The 22,028-nt window shown below is 38.7% G+C and overlaps 1 protein-coding gene across 1 annotated transcript; it reads right to left on the bottom strand.

Moving 5' to 3' along the window:
• Positions 1–34: 34 nt before the first annotated feature.
• LOC109858509 (homeobox protein Hox-A1) lies at positions 35–21,291 on the bottom strand. The gene is made up of 4 exons (XM_020435837.1): positions 21,161–21,291; positions 17,639–18,866; positions 3,818–3,981; positions 35–430 (listed from the first exon to the last, which is right to left on the bottom strand). Exons 2-4 carry the CDS (start codon positions 18,852–18,854, stop codon positions 188–190), a joined length of 1,623 nt encoding a protein of 540 aa, XP_020291426.1. The 5' UTR covers positions 18,855–18,866; positions 21,161–21,291; the 3' UTR covers positions 35–187.
• Positions 21,292–22,028: the final 737 nt, after the last annotated feature.

Below are 22,028 nucleotides of genomic sequence, written 5' to 3'. Positions count from 1 at the left end.
TCACTTTTTTGCGTCTCTTTTTAACAGAAAAATATTTTATTTATATTGATCTGTCTAATTATAGAAATTATTTGTGTCTAAAACACAACGCACATAAAATAAAAACGTCAAAGATGTTAGCACAAATCTTAAAAACATGTTGGTCTTTCGTTAAATTAAACACGGCTTTTCGAACATTGACGATTCTTTAAACTACATAAGGCCGATACAAAGGTTCCTGAAGATCTGTCCCAGTTCTCTGACTTTCCTGAATCGTTCCTCTAGTTTCTTCCGGCGTTCCGGGTGCATTTACACTAACGTCACTTCCGGCATCTCTTTCGGCGTTTCTCGTATTTCCGGACTCTTCAGTTTTTCCGCTCGCACGCGCCTCCTGCTGCGCTTTCTTGCTGCGTTTCCATTTCATTCGCCGATTTTGAAACCAGATCTTCACCTGTGTGAAATAAAATTATATCGTATAATTAACGTGCCGCACGTGCCGATACGACGCAAATTTATCGTGATTGTCGAGTAATTGCAACGCGGAGAAAGATTAAAGGAATTATGCGGCGATAATGAAGCGATAAGCGGTTTCGGAGAACTAACAACTATGACGCGCGATGTCTGCGGTGATAAAAATTTTTTGTAGCATTGAGTGCTATTATCTTGTATTTAATTCTAGATAAGTAATTGCAAAACAATTATTTTCGTTATATAATATTTCTTGAATTCTTATATTTATGTGTACGATGTCTGAGACAAATAGCACATTTTTAATTAAATTTAAAAACATCAATCATATCGTCTCACATAATTTAGCTTCTGTAAATGTTCATATATGGTGTTGTTTGATGTTTTTATTGTCCGCGCCATATTTTGTGTACATATTTCTTGTTATCTATGATAATGTCGCATATTGAAAACCGCTGCAAACTTTTCGAATCCAGTATAAAATAGAATATTTAAAAACACTAAATAACATATTTTGATTAGGTTCTTTGAATAGAAAGCTTCGAATAGAAAGTACGATAAAAAAATCTGATCGTGAATATTAAATACGTTTTTATAAATAATTTTTAGTTTAAATTGTTTTCGATTGCGAATCGATATCAATCTCGAAAGTGCAAAATTGTCAGCAATTTTAACGGGTAATCCTAAAGAGGTAACTACCTCGATCTCTCGAAGTGATTCGATTTACGCCCGATTTAATTTGGCGAATGCGTGCTCCGCAAGCGCGGGGGGTAACGTCACGTGAGTCCACCCCGCGAAATGTCGTAAATCAGGTAGACAGATACAGGGAGACTCGATCTTTCCTCCCCAATCGTAAGAAAACGATGTAAATCTTTCGGACAACATATCATGCGCGCCCGGGCCAATCCCCTCCAGGCACACCCGACCATATTATATCTTTTACCCTCCGCGTAGAGAAGCGCGGCTTCCTCGTACGAATATGAATGGGAAAATTCGAAAGAGACATCGCGCTCTGAATTCTTTGCGATTCTTATTGAGAAAACTTTGTGTGTAAAGAAACAAAAATCACAGATTCCAAATCACAGTCACTGCAATACAATAATAACGGTGTATTTGTGTTGTACGCTTTTCAGAAATGTCTTTTTTAAATTGAAAGAATTTGTGATTTTTTACAATTTACGACGGTGTCAAGTCATATGTGTAGCACACAAAACATAACATAAAATCCACGAGACATATTTTTTTATTATGTTGTATTTATTTTCTCTCGCGTGTAAAATGGCGCGTTCTTTTTTTTTTCCGTGACAAATTATAAGTGCCATTACTTCTCGATCAGCTGGATAATTTGATAGATAAAACGCTACTACACCGGAGATTTACGTAAATCATTCGCGACGCGTTAACAAATAATTCGGAGCGCGAGGCAAACAAGCGCGGGGATTGAATTCGGAGAGAACGAGGGGGGAGGGGGGTGTAAAAAGAGCAAAAAAGGCGCGAATTGTAGGCGCGAGTCTGTCGAAAAAAAAAACAAAAAAAAAAAAATAGATTGAAGGTGGGAAAAAAGTGATGCGCGAAAATAAATATTTGTTACCGATAAACCGAGCGAGCGAGCGCGCGATGAAGCGCGAGCGAGAAAGAAAGAGAGAGAAAGAGAGATAAAAGAAATAGATCGCGCTGTAAATTATCTCGCAAGCCGAAATTAATCGACATTTTGTACACGGAAAACCGAGCGACGGTGAATCATACACGGTACGTTATGTATGTATACGTTACGAGCGTTCTCGCGCGATACGATCTCGATTGCGCGATCGCGTTTAATTGCCAAAGAAATATTTTTCTCGCTGACGATTCTCATCGCTGCGTAAATCTCGCGCGCTATTACAATTCGCGATTTCGTAACAATTGGACCGTGAATATTGTATCGAACTTTCATTTAATCTGGCAAAATCGTTGTCGTCGAAATAACATCGCGAGCCAAATAGCTTTTGCTACAAGAGAGTCGAAGGGAAACAAATCATTTGGAAATAACAAGAAATCTATATAACGTACTGAAATATCTTTCATATTAATAAATTTTTATAATTATATAAGTTTTTTCATACAAAACACGTTACATAAATTTTTGTACGTGAGAATTAGAAAAAAAGTAAAAAGAAACTTGTGTAATATACACGATGTACATATATCTTCGGTCATTTTTAAAGATTGCAATGTAACTTTAGAAAACTTTATTGGAAGCACAAGAGGCGTTTTTACTTCTTCGTTTTATTATTTTTTTTTTTTTAAATAAACACGTTCTTCTCGTCGACATTGCAACACGTTACGCCGCCGTCGTCGTGATGCTCGTGCTTGGACGGTAAATCGCCGGTAATCGTGTTTCTGCAAGCGCGGAACTCAGACGTGAAACGGGAAGCAGAAACCGGAGGAAGGAGATGGAGATCGAGGTGGAAGCGAGGAGCGAGAGGCGGAATCGGTAAAATATCGAAACAAATCAGCGACTGAGCCCGCCATAACTCAGACTTTCACGTCTGTTTGCCGAGCGATCCGTCAGGGCTCGTAAGCTTCGGAGTTATGTTTAAGTTGTTGAACTATGCAAGAGAAAGAGAGACAGAGAGAAAGAGAGAGAGAGAGAGAGAGAGAGAGAGAGAGAGAGAGAAGAGAGAGACAGAAAAGAGAGAGAAAGAGAGATTCGCGTGCACACGGCGCCGAATGGAGGTAGGGCAGGCCGGATTATTCGAAGGGATTTTCTCTCTTTCGAGGGTCTTCTTTTTCTCTCGTGCTCGCGCGCGCTCGCGAATTTCCATTTTCGCGCTATTTACCGGTCGACGCTCGACTCCTCATCGCACGATCGTTGACGCTAACTTTTACCGTCGACTCTCACTCACATGTCAAGAAAAATATAGTTTATTTCTCGATAACAATTTTCGAAAATATAATTCCGTATTAATTAAATATTAGACATATGTATAAATAGATTTGTTACATCTTGAGAAATAAGATCTATCTTTTTTCCAAAGCTTTTATATAAAAAATGTCTTTGGATCCTTCGACAGTTACACAATTTGCTCTAAGTATCCCGTATTTGGGTGTTCCCTTTGCGATACTTATCAGCAATAAAGGTGGCATTATCGAACCATTTTATTACGCGATAATTTATCGGTGATCTTGAATTATAGATGATTCATCATCTGTTTATGTTTCTTCGTTTTACTGAGATCGCGAGTAATAAAATTTGCTAATCTTTATACTCTTGTCGCGCACCGGAGATGATTCACACGCGCTCGTGGCTATCACTGAATTTCGAACATATATATCGATAAAGGTAAAATGCGCCGAAGGCGATTTAACATCATTATTTATTTCGATTTACCTGCGTTTCTGTGAGCATCAGCGATGTCGCGACTTCAAACCTCTTCGGTCTGCTGAGATATTTATTCTGACGGAATTGTTTCTCCAATTCGAGGAGCTGCTGGGACGTGAACGCGGTTCTCGGCCTTCTAGTCTTGCCCAACAGAGCGTGTTGTGCTGCGCAACCTGTTACACAAAAACAAAAAATGTTCCACTTGAGACGTTCGCGTGACTGCGATAGATGACGCTTTAATCAACTTGAGCAACAACGTTTGTTAAAAAAAAAACAAAAAAAAAAAAAAATGATCCAAATTCTATAATTAAGATACACGAGATGCAGCAATTTTGTACCAAACTCGCTCGTACATATCCGATAAAAGTCACAAATTGAGTATGATTTTAATCCGGCAAACAGTTTCGGAGAGCGAAAAATGATTCATTATCGCGAGCCGGACGATTCAATAAAAATCATCGAATGCTAATGCAATTATCGCGAGTGTAAATCCCTATGGATTACGAGGGATGATTTGGGGTTAGACGATAGGGCGGAAAGCCGCCCCTGCAATTAGACCCGTGAATGACTCTTGGTCAGAATCGTCGACTTATAACGACATAGGCGTAGAGCACCGTGGAATTATCAAGACAAAATTATCATCGATTCAAACGCGTGACGTATAAATGTTGCAATTCAGTATTCATATGTACATTTGAAAAAACTATTTCACTGTTTCTATATATTATGTCAGAGTAAATAATATTGCGATGAATATTAAATTATTGCGAAATTGTTTTTTATTATAAAAAATAAATTGCGTTAATTATTTATATAAATAAAATTTCGAGATTGGCGAACTTAAATGAGCCATCTTGAAAATTACATTTGGAACACAAAGTATATTGAGAAGAAAGTTGTTCGATATATCAGAATTAGGATAAACATTTAACATTGTAGGTAAAATATTAAAAAAATTCACACGATAGCCACTTAACCCGAGTTCGAAATTTCTACGCTATTATTTTGTCACCGCGAGACATCACATGTTTTTGTTGTGCTGTGCGTTATTGTCCACTCGGTTTCCACGATTAGCAGCGGGGTGAACCTTGCGTCACTGGCTTAAGCACCCTCGTAACTTAACTAGCAAGTGCGTGACCGGCTGTCAGTGTTTGTACACATGGCGGCGTTTAGTCGAGCGCATTCGGATTACCGGTCGACGCGTGATTCACTAAAGCTGCGTACGAGCAGGTACGCACGCTCTCGCGCTCCCTCGAAGATCGACCCGCGTATTTTGATAGGGCCGTGCGATTTCACGCCCGATACACAAATAAGCGGCAGTTCCGATATCTCGATGTCGCATTATCGGGTTCTTTACGCCGCGGGGCGCACGTGTTCTCACAAATTTAACGTACACAAACACACTACGAGAACAAAAAATAAATTATCACAAGTGTGCCGCGAGATAACATTTACAAACTAAATGTTTCTCTGTATAAAAAAAAACAATACATAGATAAAAATTCAAAAATATGATAAATATAAAATTGAGATAATTACAATGGAATTTTTTTTTAATTGTTTCAAATTGATTTTACCAAAAGAAAACAATTGTATAATATAATCATTATACACTAAAATACATTTGTATAAAAAACAATTAACGTTCGATTTTGTCTTATATGTTAGGTTTTTTTGTTTGTAAATTTAATCTTTTAGTTTGCTTTTGTGATATGAAAATGTAATATTCGATTGTTTATTATTATTAAAGTCTTTATTCATTTGTCGTATAGAAAAGTGATAAAAGTGCGTGTGAAAAGAAAGAGAGCAGTTTTGACGATTGAAAACAAACACATTGCACGAGAGGGACGGGACACTACATTTGATAGTTGTTAGTATTTAGACTGTAGCATTTATTGGGTTATTTATCGTTGGACAAAGTGGAGTTTGGCCTCCCCCCCGTTGGGCACATATGGCCCTAACCGATGATTTCCCTCCCCGCTGATTCATGACAATTATTATTTGCACCATTGCGCTTCTCGCTTGTCCTGTCCATGGGATTATTTTATATTGTTATATTTATTTTTATGTCCTTTTTTCCAATTTTATTCTCGCTCGTACGCGGATACGCTTTGCGCGATGTCCATTAGATCCTTGTGACAGGCGCGTTTGCGCATATCACATATAGACTATGTATAATATATATTCGACATTACACAGAAAAAAAGATTTGCTAGAATATTTACAAAAGATTAATTATTATGTAGCAAAAAAATTTGCTAAGCCTATTGAAATTTTTATTTCGCCAAAACGTTTTGTTGATAAAACAAAAATTCAATATATTCAACAAATCTTTCTTGCTGGCCGTATAATAGAAAAACTGTTTGTTTTTTCGTGTGTAAAAGAAAAATTTTAACGAGTTATAGCGGGTTCTATCTATCTCTTTGTGTTAATCTTTGAGATAAAATTATTTCATGATTTGACTTAACATATTTCGTGACGGACACGTGATTACATTAATTCCACGATCAATCATGAAATTTTTAATCTACAATCACTTTTTTAGTCAATGTGATCAAAAGGTCGAGAAGACTGTGGATCAAGATAAAGATCGGGTATCTATTTCTCCGCCTATACATAGTATTTTACTTTCTGATAATTATTGTTTTGGATGATAATGATAATGTATCTTAGCTAACAATAACAATCGGAGTGCGAATATTTCACAATAGAATATTCGAATTTTTTTTTTGTCGCGAGAGTGATATTTTGTTTTTTGCCAAGGTAGAAAACTCAATATTACAGTTAACCACTACGTTGTAAAAAATTTATAATATTTCCAAGTTTCTTTATCCCTTAAAAAATCTAAAGACCGCGAAAAGTAGCTAGACAAATATATTCGCTATATAAATTATCGCACCCTTCTTCACCGAATTAGTTGTCTCGTCACGATAATTATTCATCGAGCCACCGGCATATTAATCGACGTCATAGGCGCTCAAAGAAATTTATCCACCGAGATCGAGGGGGTTGGCGACTGACATACGGTACATCCACCCCTATTATAGGGACGTCGCGTTAACTATAGCGCTAACTAACTGCAAACAATTCCTTCAAAAATAAAAGCAGCCTGCATAGTGTGTTCAATCGCAACATCAATAAAAATAATTGAGGAGCCAAATTTGTTTGGTACAACTTGGCGAGTATTAACATTTTATTATAGTAGTAAAACATTTTATTATATAGTAGTAGATAAAGTATAAAAAGTGCTATATATAAAAGAAATCACACCCAAACACACGCGTTGTCGACGAGCAATTTATTATTTTCTTTAATTATTACGTCTTAATTAAAATTAACATAGAGAGTGGGCTTTAATTTTATTACGTAATATTGTAAAATATATTGTAAAGTATTGTAATCTCCGTAATTAATGTCCGCGATCAATTTCTGTTTAATCCTTTAAAAGATACATTCGCGCTTGAACGACCTAATTTCATTGACGCGCGGAAAATGCGCCGTGTCCCGCTAAACTGATCATTTGGCACACTACGCGTCGATCAGGATCGGGAAATGCGCAAACTGTGACAGATGTCGGTAAACATGAGGAGGGCGACTTTATCGAGTGGACAATCACCATTCGCGCTCTTATATTGAGGAGTTGCTGCGGGAGGAGATGGGAGAAGGGGAGCCTTTATCATGATAATTTAATTTATTTGGGGTCCCATCGGCCGCTTCATGCCAGGCCACCCTTAAATCGTGCCGATCATCGTGGCGGTAAACACCACCTATTATCTGTACTTAAAGCAGCCACTCTCTCCCTCCATGTCGTGCATTTCGCATCCCTATAGCTTACCCCCCTGAGAAATTATACTCTATACCGGTCGTATGAATACTCTTGCGTCACAATGACAATGCGGTAGGTATCGTAGCGAAAGGTCGCTGCTACGCATCGAGAACAGATAATTGAACAAAAGACGTGTATGATGTGATTCGACAATTTTAAGACTTTCCTACAATTCCGATTACATTTACAAAAATTGACTTTTTTTATTTAAATAAAATAAAACCTATCGAATTTAAAAATACAAATCTATCGATAGAATGTTTCATTAAAAAAAAATTTTGTTTTACTTTAGAACGAGCATCAGAGCCTGCAGTTTATAATAAAAATCTGTTGTTTGTTTCAAAGCATTTAAAACGCCAAACCAAATCTTTTATTTTTTTTTTGCAACAACGGTTAATACTTACAAAACTAATGATTCAAATATAACTCTTTTTCCCACCGAGATCGGATCTCGTGCGACTTTTTTTTAGGGTCGGCGAATCGCACGGTATCTCGGACTAACGAGTAACTACCCTCGTTAACTCCCGGGCGAAAGGTACGCTTAATTAAAACTGATTACTCGATCCGAGCTCCCGCAGGAACTTCACCTTCGGTTTTAGTCCTTTTTGCGTCGGTCGGTTCGAATGCTGGCGCTTTATACCGAATGACCCGAATGCGCGCCTTGTCACGTTGGAAGAGTATCGCGGCACACATTCCCCACGGTAAAATAATTATTACACACTATACGTGTGTGTATATTTTACCAAAAAAAATTGTACAAAGTTGCAAAATATTATGTAAAGTTTTTTAGTTTTCGTGTCGTGCATATAAAGTTCAATAAAGTTTTCACGAAGATAAACGAAAACCGTAGTAAAATTTTATATTTATTGGTTTATATAAAATCAATATACGAAAACGCTTTAAAAATTTAGTTCAATTAAAGAGTTAAATTATCTTTTATCTGCAACAGAGTAATTCGTCTTTTAGTCAGCGGTGCATCAATCCTCACCTCTCACGGATACATAGCCGTCGTGGACGCGGTTCTACGCTGGTCCTCGTAGCAGCCGAAAATGGCCTCTCTCTAATGGGCAGCAATTACCCAATAGCGAATTGCAAATTGGAATTAGCGTCCTAAATCGGCGTGTATACCTCTAACTGTGTGCCGCTGTACCCTCCGTTGCTCGGTCCAGCTTGCAACGCGCGCGCTCGTCGTCTCGAAAGGGATGATGGAGGGTGAGACGGGGAAGAACAGCGCACGCGGGGCAAAGTGGAGGGAGACGTGGGCAACGAGCGAGCGAAGGGGTTGGTAACGACTTCGTCGGTGGTGCGTTCTCTCAGCTTTTGCTTCCGTGTCTGCTGCATGATGCCATAATGTGTGTGTGTGTATGTGTGTGTGTGTACGTACGTACGTGTGTACGTGTGTGCGGGGCGTCGTATGCACGTGTGTGCGGCGCCGGGAAGCCCCGCCCGCGGTCCCCGAAGCCCCTTCGTCGTGTCCCGCCCCCCGAATTATCTGCCCCTCAGATCCGAGCTAAACGAATCTAGGCGAGTAACGTCGCTATCCGCCGTCTCGCCACCCTCTCGCCGTCCGACTGCCACCCCCGGCGTGCCAGAGGGATGGTCGTAGACGGGAATGGTGCCGGACGAGCGCGAGAGAAAGAGGGAATAGCGTCGAGATAAAGCACGGAAAAGAGAGAAAGCCAGACAGGAGAAACGGGACGGTAAAGTTGGCCAAGTTTTATCAGGCTATTTTCCTTACCCGAAATGGCTGAATTTAATCCCGAACTCGGGCTCGCGAGCTCGCCACAAATCACGCCATAAACATCCGCGATGTTACTTCTTATTCTTGCCGCGCGCATTTCCTACCGACTCGCGCGCGATTCGCCATCTTCTGGCTGCGCGTTTCCGAGCGTGTGCAAGGAGTCTCTCGCAGGATTTGAGAGTCGCGTCGATTGGCACATGTGTGTTGTTTGTTTTACACATAACTATAATTACACAACAGTAATAATAAAAGAAAAAACGTAATAAAAGAAAACGTTTTTCAATATTCATAATATCGATTTCTTGATAATGTTATTTAATCTTGATTATATAAAGAATCAATTGTTATTGCTTTTCTTATCTAATCAATCTTTAACACGTGATATAATTAATCTGTAAAAAATGAGTATATACGAAGGCCAATAAGTAGTATAAAAGAAATCTAATCACGAAGTTGATGTTGCGTGTTTTTCTTTAAATTTTTAGTAATTTAACAAATTGCAAATATTTCGACCGGGAGATACGGTCTTTTTCAATTCAAACAAAATGATGTTCTAGTGCGAGATACGGTTCTTCCACAAAAAAGTCAAGGTTGTAGATACAGTTTTGCGTCGAGCATGTAGTCGGTTCAAAATTTATAGTCCAAAAATTATTAAAAGTCATATAATAAAACGACCAAAGTCAAAAAGTGATAAAATTTGAAAAATAAATAAATAAATAAAATAAATACAAAATTTAACACTTGACACACAAGCAGCAGAGAGACGCAACTCCTCGCAGTCATGTACGGATAAATTGAAACTCTGTAATTAATTTTAGTTCGCTATAATTTAGATCGGACAAATAATCTGTAGAAAAAGAAGTTGCTTCTCAAAAAAAAAAAAAAACAATTTATCGTATACAAACGGTGAAGAAGGGAAAAACGCTAAATTACAAGAACGAAAATTAAACCGTTTCGGTTTAGCTCCCGGTCGAGAGCTTGCAAAGAGTCAAAGGTGTTTTGCGGCCAAAAGGAGCTCGAGCGTACGCGTCACGTATCCGGGCAGGTATCCGACGCGCGTACGCACGTGCACACGGACAAACACGAACGCACACATGTAGCTGTACGCGAATAGTATTACCGACAAGACCGTATATAGACACTGGATGGCGCGTTTGAGCGAGCGCGCGGGATGTTACACATCGGGTAACCAAGATCTGTTTGCTTGCGGACGGCCAAACTAGCTGGCAGCTAATTCAGAAACGCCATTACCACCTATACGCTTATAGGCGGACCTGATGCCGCCGCCACCGGTTTCCGGTGTATATATATATACATATATATACAGCCGCGCGTATATACGCACTCTATACGTGCGTGCGTGCGTTCGCGAGCAAGCGAGCGAGCGCATCGGTTTAACCAATTCTCTTCTGCCTCTGACTATCCACGCTCGTCGTCCGTGCTCTCTGCCGTTCGCCATGCTTTAATTTCGAAACTCCGATCCGGAAACAACATCGACATCAGGTCGTCGTTGCGATCCGAGGTCGAACGAGAAGCCAGCTCGCTAACGACGCTGATTCGCCGACTTGTCGCTTCCGGAGCGCGCTCGTACGTTCGCGTGGACTGAAACTGTTACGAGAAATTGCGAGGGATCCGATTTTCTGATGCTATATGTATGCACGACAAAAATGGAACCTGATCTAATCGTCGTAATTGCATTCTTCTCACGAGCAAACACAGAGACAATCTCTCCTGTCAAACGTCGTCATCGTTTCGATATTTTCAGTTATTTTCACGCACAAGCTATTTTTCTCTCTCTCTCTCTCTTTCTCTCTCTCTCTCTCTCTTTTTCTCTTAATTTTCTTATAGTTTTCTTTAAAAATTATGTGTATTTTACATATTGTTCGTTTCATTATATGAGAAGAATAATATGTAGATTATAGCAATTTTTTCTCGATGTAAAATTACATTAGCTTTGAAATATTTCATATCGAAATTTTGAATCGAATGCTTCAGGTGTCTTGGTTTTATTTCTCATCAGAGATTTTCTTATCAGCATAATTTTAAATGAATACGCGATTAAATCTTCCAGGAAGTAGATAATCGCGGCGATATTCCGCGCACAATCAATCATGCAAGTCTAGCTATCGGAAACACCATAAGCGCTGCGGTTAAATTAATAGGAATGCAGTAAATCCCGAACAAATAGGATTAATCTCCCACAATTGGCGCGCCATATGTTAGAGTATAAAATATAAAGGCTAACAAATACATGTGTATTATATATATGTATGTACACACGTATGTATTCTCGAAACGATAACAAGTTGATAGAAATTTTGATTTGATTTGATTAACTTTACTTCGTTACATCATCGTATTTTATTGCTATTTTAATATTATGATATCTTCATAATTGCATGCATTATTATTTTTGTTAAAAAATATGTAATGTCATCTATGATATTGCAGAAGGTAGAAATGTGAAAAGTAACTGGATGAGTGGTTTCCGCACACATACACACACACACACACACACACACACACACACACATACATATACATATTCGCGGGTCTCCAGCGAAAACGCGAAATTGACCGTTTAAACGGACTATAAGTCCGCGGAGTTGCCATGGGAACGGTATGGTGACGGCGGTGCGACGGCATGTCGGGGCGTGGGAGGCTGCGAAGGGGATGAATAGACGGATGAATGACGCACAATTAACTAATTAAATCATCCGCCAACCCCTCGTACGTTTTCTCTCTCTCTCTCTCTCTCTCTCTTTCTCTTTCTGTCTCTCGAGTATCATCCCTCTTTTGTTGGTAGAGTTTCCGCCACCATCTCCTCGCCATTGTTTCTCCCAGTTCGTATGGACGACGGAACACCGGTTCGAAAAAAAGGACAGAGAAAGAGAAAAAAACGGAGTTCTAGCCGTATCGTCACGCCGCTGCCTTCACGGTTCGTCAAGTCGATTTAAGCCAAATTGCCGATCGAACTGCCGTGAAGAAACGAATCCTTCTTAATTGCGGTACCTCGAGGGAGAGTGTTTTCTTCGATCTAACATTGTCGATTTGGAGAAAATTCGGTAGAAAATTTAATAGCGTTTATTCAGTAAAATATGCCTCAAATAAAGGATTTGAATATTCAGCCGATTTAATTCTTCGCAAATACATTCAAATTATATACTGTTGTAAGAGAGAACGAGAGAAAGAGAGAGAGAGAGAGAGAGGGAGAGAGAGAATTGTATCTAGAGAAGCGCGCGCTTGCAATTAATGTAAGCGCCATGAAAGCGACGTTGTCCAACTACGTAGCAACCATTTTCAAGATATTTAATCTCACTTTGCGATATCCCACTGTTGTTAAAAAGAAATGTTGTTTTTTTTTCTCGACACCCCTTCGAGTCAAATAATACCGTCTTTATAATTTTGTTTGCGCGCCATTTACTAAAAGCGCCTACCCATCAACTTGAAAAAATATCTTCGGGGATTATTAGCCATTTTAGAGAGAGAGAGAGAGAAATGTGTAATTCGATTTGTGCGTTTCACATAGGAAAGAGAGATTTTATGAAAAATGAGGAAATAATTTTGACATGTGTAAACTATAATATAAAAAACGTATACGAATGACAAAAACAATAAAATTAATTTGTAAAACAAAACTCAGTTATATGCGTGTTTTTATATATTTATATATTTATTTGTATAACACGTTTGCGTAAAATGCTGTAACTTGCCGTTATTAAAAAAAACTGATGTAACATAATGAGCGAGCTTGCAAAAATAAGAAGCGCTCAGACGCAATAAAATAAAAATGTCAGTCCAAAAATTTTGCATTTCCATAATCAGCAAATTAAACATTCGCCGTCATTAAATCATGGACGTAAAATATGTAAAACTGCGCTGGAAATAAAAGTCACGTTCCACCAGTTTTATCGAACGTGAGATTTATCACGCCCTCCGCGATTATTTATGTATTTGCCGTTGTTATCGATCCTGCAATTAATATTGTTAAAACGCTTAAGGATTTTCTCAGCGCACTCACATCATGTAAAAAAGCCATAAATTTGTGATGAATAATTTATTCCTTTCCCGGCGTGCGCGCCCGTCGGGAGACAGTAATTATTACAATTGCGCTTCACTCGCGCGCGAACGATTCATCATCGTCGGCGTGTCCGATATGACCGGTGTCGCAAAATCGATGACATTTCTCACGCTAATCCGAAAGCCAACTATCGACTAGTGTCGATTGTCGCTGATTGACGTACGCACGTACTAGATATATAAAAATGTAGAACATCTGGAATGTGAATGATAGAGATACAGCTAGATACGACAGAGAAAATATGCAATCTTTGCGGACAATTGCGTAAGTAATTTTAACGCTCAAACAAATTTTTTTGAAATATAACAATTAAATGTGCACATTGAATTAAAACATACATTATTATCTGTATATAATTTTCCTTTATTTGTTTTTCAGGAAAAGAGCATAAACATTTATTAACAAATTCTTAAATAAATTTCCGCAATATAATCGCAACAGGAACGTGTGATGATAAATTTTTTTTTATTACCGTTCCGCGATCGCCATTTCATTTGGCCAATCGATGGCCGCAGAACTGTGCTAATTAGAGCAACCGCGGTGCGGGCCACCCGTTTGTAACGCGATATGGATAACTATCTAGCGGTGACCGGCGGGATGACGTGGGGTTTGGGTGACGCGACGTGTGGGTGGTAGTATGCGGCTCGGGCACGGGGTACATCGTGCAATACGCGGGCCCCGACACGTGCACACATCCCGTTTATAGCGCACTAGTTAAATTTCGATACGCCGTTACGCGCGGCTCGGGATAGATGAAACATGGTGTTGTCGTTGCGTCGCCGCTCGCGGGCATAACGCGCGACAAATATTCCGCAAATAAAAGCTCGCGTTCACATTCACCCCTCGCCGTCCCGGTCTTCGTGCCCTGTCGAAGCCCTCTCCCTCTCTTTGCCTCGCGTTATTTACAGAACGTCGCGCGGCGGGGGAGTTGGTCTGTACGCCGCCGGCAATTTTTAACAAGTCGGGCCGTGTATCCCACCGACGATGGCCTCCATCGAGCCCGCGGGAGGATGGCGAGACAGGGGGGAGGTCGATGTATTCGACGCGCGTTTTATTTCGTGCCACGCGCGCGCGCTCGCGCATGTGCGCTCTTTCTCTCTCTCTCCCTCTTTTTTTGTTCATTTCCCTTTTTTTGCGCTTGTTTTACGCCACCGCTCGATTTTTTTTTTTTTTTTTGCTTTTTTTGGTCGACGCTGGATTGCTCGGCAACTACCAATCAGGATCATCTGACAGGAAATACCCCGCGCACCCGCCAGCGTTCGCCACTTGTGTCCGCGGCGTTTCCCGCCGACCCGCCGCCTCTCATTTCTGTCTCCCTCCCGCCCTCCTATGTCCCGGGGTATCCGTAGCCGCCATCGCCATACGTTCACTGACCAATTTGTTCGATAAAAGCCCTCGACTGATTGGCCTGACAACGCGGCCACGGCTCTTTTTTCCGAGCGTGAAATTTACCGTGGTAACCAAGTCCCTTGTTGCACCCTCTTGCTCGCCTTCTGCCTTTCAGAGTCACCCGCCGCCGCTTATTACTCCTTTCTTCCTTTTCACCTTCATCTTTTCCTTCTTTAGATTTTTGAGACAGTTTCAGTGATTCGTGGCAAGGTTTGCGAATTAGATACCGCAGTTCTTTCGTGTGAATAAAGGATTTGTGACAAGAAAATCGAAATTTGTGACGACCGAACTGAAAGATGCGTTTTGCGCACTTACTCTTCTTAGATGTTTTTAGGAAAAGCCGCGAAAGTGTAGTCATAAATGTAGAAGTCTAATTAAAAATTTTAAAAACTATCTTACATAAAAAAATATTATTTGAAAAATAATTGGATTAATAAAATGATAAAAAAAATTATTTCAAAATAAAGAACAATGAGTTATTTATATTTATGCAAAATTAAATGGGTATATGTGTAAACGTCTAATTATTCAATCATTAATGTCTTTATATTTCGCATTAAAATATCTTATAATAAATTAAAGAATTTTCTCTCGAGCGCGCGCGAACGTCACACATTGCTCGTTATCGGGATCGTAAAATTTGAGTAGTCGACCAATATGGTCTGGTGAAGCGGTACATTAGACACGTAAACATGTACTATCTGCTCACATCGCAGCAGCAATCTGTCTTTCGACGTCGCCTCTCACTTTCGAGTTAATAGCTGGTAATAGCCGTCGAGAGCTAACATAACACGACCTCCCACGCATGAGTTACCGTCGATCGACGATATCACCCAACGATCCACTCACCCATCACGCAAGGGATTTCGATTTTGCGCAGTTTGCAACATGTCTTCTTATATTGCAGGATTCTTGCGAACTTGAATTTGTATATGCAACACCTTACTTGTAAATCTATTGTATAATCACCAATATATTTGATATTTTACTAATTATCAAATTATTTTACTAATTATCAAAAATTAAATTATCAACTATCAATTACTTCAAATTAAATCTCATTAAGATCAATTTTACTTCAAGTTCCGTGAAAAATAAGATTCCGTTATCTGTTTACATTCGCAAGATTTAATTCGCAGATATTATTTAGTTCGAGTAGGTAGATAAAGAGCCTGATGATTCATATCTTGTCTCTTTAACTTATTAAAAACTTTTTACAATTAAAAAATTTAAATATAAATACTTATTAAAAACCGGATTATTTAACATTTGTTTTTGTGTTGTTTTGTAGCTATAATATTGGCAGAGAGATCCGCGCGCGTCATGATTAGCGATAAGGTTACAATTGATATATTTTTTCAGGGATCGACATCGTGCGAGCATTACCGGCTTAAAGAAGAACGATTTATAACGATCTTTATCGACCGCTATCGGCTTGTGCCCGATTTCCTCGCAAATTATTATCAAATCACTAATTTATCAGACATTGAAAAAGGATTAATAGCTTTAATGTGAAGGTCGAGTCGCTTTTTACAATGGTACTTTGTGCACTGCTCAATCTTATATTCGAATACGATAAAAATCGTATAGCTCGCAAGTAGGATTTGGGAATTTCCACTTTTGCAAATAAAAAAAAAAAACACACACTTGTCTTATTTGTTTTTCATCAATAGTATTTCATATGTACATTGTTTTAATTAGGAAATCATGTTTTCTTACTTTTAAGCATAAAGAAGAAATATGAAGAGATTGAGATAGAAAGAGAGAGAGAGAGAGAGACAGAGAGGTTGAAAAAAAATTTTATGTAAACTGCAATTAGAGTTATTTGTTTTTCTTGCAAGAATAGAAAAATCAAAACTTTTGTATTATATAAAAATAATATTGAAAATAATTGAAAATTGTATTATGCATTGCTTAAATAGTTTATTTTATATACACCATTGTTTTTTCTGCATTATTCTTTCAAAAACGTTTATTTAAGTAAAATTTTTTATCATAAAGCAACAGAATTCAACTTGTACAACGTTTCGCAAGAATGATAAATAGCATGAGTTTTATCAATTATTGGATTAATTGCTTGTATCGTTTTTTAGCTTGACAATTTTAATGATATGACTCAATTAATTATACACGCATCAGTATTTCGTCTTTGATCGATAAGCCAATCGATAAATATAATTTATGCTTTTGTTAGCAATGATGCAATTTGTAATTTAAAATTGTTTATATCATAGTACATTATTTAACACATTTTTCTATTTCTTTTTTATTATCCTGACATAAAATTCTTTTGAAATCTTTTTCTTCTTCAAACTATTGAAAAAGACATAATTAATAACATAATTAAAAACATTATTTTTTAAAATAATGTGCAAATTTGTGAAGGCTCTTGTAGTATTAAAGTATTAACAACAAGATATAATAATATGGACAAACAAGAGCCGAGAGTTAGATAAAATTGATTAATTGTTTTATTGTAACCAAGTTATCACGCACACGCAGAATTTTTTATATTCTTATTATATTTTCATCTCATTTAATATGTTTTTTAAACACACATTCTTAAAAATATAATTAAATTCGTGAATTAATATATGTTAAGATCCAACAATAATAATAACAATGAAATATTTTCATTGCGCGAAATGTGTTATTTATTTTCTGCATTCTGTAAGATAATTATCAAGATCTGCAACGATTCTCTCATCGATACTGACACGCGAACAAAATCAACATCATCATATTTGTAATAGCCGTCGTAATTAATCAAATTTATTGTATCAATCCACTCACCGGCCAAATCAGCGGGCAGTCTGGGATATAACATGCCGGTTCGAGCAAACCACTCAAGCTGAAGTGGATGGATGTGATGCTGCTGAGGATGAGGTCCTCCGGTTGGGGGATGACCGACTGGCTGACCCTCCTTGTGTATCGAATGGAAGGCGCTGCCGCTGGCCGGATGATAATACAGTCCTCCAGGATGAATGAGTGGTCCCGCGGGATGCAGTAAAAGGCCCTGATTCTGCCTAACCACCGCCGCTCCTACGCCGTAGGGCCCGGACGCGAGACTCTGATGACTCAGGATTCCATTGCTGGATGGGTCCTCCGAGCCGGGCGATATGGGTGGACTGGAAGCAGGACTGCGACTCGCGTTGCTTCCAGGACTGGCGCTTCCGGTCCGCGTCGGGTCCACGTCGACCGACGTGTCATCCTCGACGTTTTCCAACCGATCGTTTCGATAACCGCTGGTCCCTGTTTCAGGTCTGAACGGACCTCTTTGAACAGACACGGATTCGCCGGAATGAAGACCGAGTACAGTGTCGCGATTAACGGAATGTCTCTCTCGAGTCTCCAAACTAGGCGACTCGGACTCGTGATGTTGAACAAACGGATGTAGGGGATTTCCCAGAGTTCTTTGATCTCCGGAACATCTTATAGCACTCGGGGATTCCCGTTCTTGAATGCTGCTTAGATTCAGACTGTCAGATTGAACGCTATGACTTCTGGAAAAGGATTTCTGTCGATCAACAGATGACTGATCGATGTCATTTTGTTTCGTGGCGCGACCGAGAAGCGCGTCGATGCAAAATGATGTCTTGCCAATAGAGTTGTTGTGTTGATTAGGCGAACTGATGATGTAGTTCTGTGGTGAGGACGTTCGTCCAGGTGAAGTTTCCGACTCGCGACAACGACTCGTCGCTATTTCGTCACTGAAACACTTTCTGGAAGAATTTTCCGGATCGTGGAAGAAACTAGCCTCTTTGGGAAAACGTTTGCTTCCGGTATCCTCGTGATATCGGATCACTCTGTCTTCCACGTCTGGCGATCTAGCACCCACAAAACGCACTTCGTCGAGCGATCTCACTCTGCTGTCCAGCGGCGACCTGGCGTCTTCTGATCTAGGAGAGGATCCGGGATCCTGGAGTCTCTGTTGAAGATTGTAAAGGTGTCGCGGATGCTGATGCAGATCTTCTGATACCATCTGTGTGTTGTAATGCATAGCTGCCATGTTCTGTGACCACTATCGATTTTTAACACATATTTTTTCGGTAAAATATCTTAGTCTCAACACTATAACTAAAACCTACTAATTTAATCTACGTGTTTTCTAGTGTCTATTTGATTGGTATGGTAAGTTTTGTGTTACTAAAATAAAAACTAAATACTGTTCATAAAGCTCAATAATGCTGGATCGAGTAACGTGTCAATATGATTCCTAAGGTCAAAACACTGACTCAAAATAGTTCTAATTAAATAAAAGAAAGTGAAGTTTTTCGTTTGCTTAACAATTGCGAATTCGTAAACCTGAACGATTACAGATGATTTTGACGACGATATACTGCATAAATTTCAGGAATGCTTTGCACAGTTTTAATAAAGCGATCAAGTGTCATCGGAGCGATCGGAATGACCCGATTCATACACCGATCGCCCGCACTCGGTGATCAATAACTGTTTCTTCGATAACTGATCGATCACGCGAATTATACGGAATATATCACGATCTTCGCACGAAACCGACGACACGAGCGGTCAGCTCGGCGTCGTGTCGCAAAGTGACGTCGCGAGTGACCGCGTGTTCGCCGAAAAAGCTTCCCCCACTAGACAGAATCGCTGCAGCTGGTTCGTCTACGCCCACCGTGGGTCGGGCGTGTCCAAGCTACATCCCACGAGTCCTTTAGCACGAGTAAGACAGAACAAGGCAACCCTATCGAGTACAACGGGGACAGCAATGCCACCCTAGGCGGTGAGCTTCCCCCTCGACCAATCGGAAAACGTGCGAAGGATCGGCGCAAGACAAAGACGTAAAGAGACTCGCCACGTGACCGTGGGAGTCGGAAGGAGAGGCACATAGGCGTGAAGATGCGTCGAGGGTGCGAGCGGATGAACGATTCCACGGCGTTTTCTTGGGGATTCTTGGTGTCCGCGCGGTGGATATCAAGACGACATTGTAATCGATATTATCGCGTCATTAATTTAACCGTGACTCAAGTCCGATGGCTACTCAGCGAGGTTGACTTGTGAAACTGTTCAACCGGAAGACAAGGTGACAAAGTTGTCGAAGAGACATTTCGTCTTCTCTATGAAAGATTATAATCTTCTTAGGGGAGATAATCTATAATATATTACAATCTATAATATATTACAATCTATAATATATTATAATCTATGATATATTACTTATTACAAATAAGTGAGATTTCATTTTTTGGTTTATTGGATTTTTTCTTGAAGGCATCAAATAAAGAGAGATAAAAAATAGAAATTAAAATTCTATATTTACAGAAGCAGATCAGAGAAGTATATATTTATCGAAGACAGATATTTTATGTTTTTGCTATCATTTGCATACACACACAATATAAACTTCGTTTTTGATTGAAAAATATGTTCCAAAAGATTAATTGTCTCTCTTATTCAAGGATTACTGGTGACCTCTTTTTCTATTGCAAGTTGTTTTATTTTATGAATTATATCATCCCATCCGTGACAGTTTTTCTTTCCGTTGTTCATTCTTTGAATAATTTCACGTAAAAAAAGAACAAACACATTTGAAAATATTCTTTCAAAATATATTTATAATGTATATAAGCGAACTATTTCTTATCATGACGCAAACTATTTAATTATAAAACGTATAATTATTTCAAAACTGTGTAATCAGCAGAATATAGACGTGCGTATTAGTAGAAATCCGTTTCAGATGGCATCGCGCAATGAAGTATTGTATCAATAATAACGTGTCGCGTTATCGGGCATCTAATAGTCGCGTAATAGGTATCAACACCGCGCTCTCTCTTGCGAGTGTAATCGTTTTTCTTATCGACTGTTCCTCGTAATCGGCTATATTTGGTTTATCAACGAAGCGACAATGCATCCAATGCTCACACAAATATTTTTTTCGATGTTCAATATAGTTCAATCAGTGACGTGATTGATATATTTTGATACAGGAATGAATAAAATTGATTTTTTTAATAAAAACATCTCTATACATTAATTATGTATATACATACTTATACAGCAAAGAAAACTCTTGGAATGGCAAATAGCTGTTACATTTTTTTTTACACTAAATATAAGTGTTTTTTATATTAAAGATGAAATAATTTTTGAATTTTATGCGCATTTCGAAATACACGTAATAATAATTCCTATTATTATTGAGTGTCTCTAATTCTCTGGCAAACGATCATTAGATGATTCGATGAGATTACGAAAATGTTGTTTAACGAGGCAGGAGGTAACAATAATAATGCGCATGTCGAAGACATTCGCGTTATATTCAATGGCCAAAAAAAAATGATGGATCACCTGATGTGTGTTCGCCCGCTTTGTAGTTCCATCTCGAACACGACGCCTCGAAGGTAAATGTTCCGCTCTTCTCGTTTGACCGTATGTAGCCAAATAAGAGACGAAAGAGTGTTTGTTTAAGAGACAAGGCACGTCCAGCATACTCACGGAATACCTACTCGTTTTCACCCGCTTCTCTCGATACGTTTCTACGTACTTCTATAGTAATGCTATCGCGCGCACCAATGTCGTGGGCGCTGCTCTCTTAGTGAGATATTATCTTAAAGAAGTGAGAGATGACAGGGCTTGTCTCGCACTTCTCTTGAACTTCGAAAAAAAAATTGGAGCTAAGAAGACAATATTTTGTTCAAATTTTTAAGAAAACGAACTCATATAAATCACCGTTGCTAAATCTTGTATTTCAATGATATTGTGAACTGATAAAAAGTGATGAGACAAAAGTGATTATCTATATTTACGTCCTAGCAATTTTATTGTAAATATATTCCATTGTTGTTTGTCTACATGTATAAACAAGAAAACAATTTTCAAAAACTATTGACGCAAATCTACAACGTATTAAAATGTTTATTCACACCCCGTACGTTATTAATCTCACGACATAAATATAGATATATGTACTGGGCAACATATAACAATTTTGTGCGCGAGTTTCAGTATATTTTTATTTATTTATTAATCTGATCTGTTATTATTAATAAATGGATTTTTGATAGAATGATATGCGAAATATTTTAGATAGTGAATTCTTATGTGTGTATATTTGAATATTTATAAATTCTACGCCAGTGGCGCGACATATCAGGATCCATGCAGGTAGTAAACACATATGTATATCGTATTGTGGATCGTTGACACGTACACACAG

This window comes from Pseudomyrmex gracilis, unplaced genomic scaffold, assembly GCF_002006095.1.
Source record: "Pseudomyrmex gracilis isolate BER0280 unplaced genomic scaffold, ASM200609v1 scaffold_208, whole genome shotgun sequence".
Classification (NCBI taxonomy): domain Eukaryota; kingdom Metazoa; phylum Arthropoda; class Insecta; order Hymenoptera; family Formicidae; genus Pseudomyrmex; species Pseudomyrmex gracilis.
This window is presented reverse-complemented; position numbering and strand designations above follow the sequence as displayed.

Coding starts and splice junctions, on each gene's coding strand:
- LOC109858509 (XM_020435837.1), bottom strand. CDS start 18,854: ATGGCAGCTATGCATTACAACACACAGATGGTATCAGAAGATCTGCAT. Junction 3,982..17,638: donor ACTGCCCGCTGATTTGGCCG/GTGAGTGGATTG, acceptor TTTGTGTAACAG/GTTGCGCAGCACAACACGCT. Junction 431..3,817: donor TGATGCTCACAGAAACGCAG/GTAAATCGAAAT, acceptor TATTTCACACAG/GTGAAGATCTGGTTTCAAAA.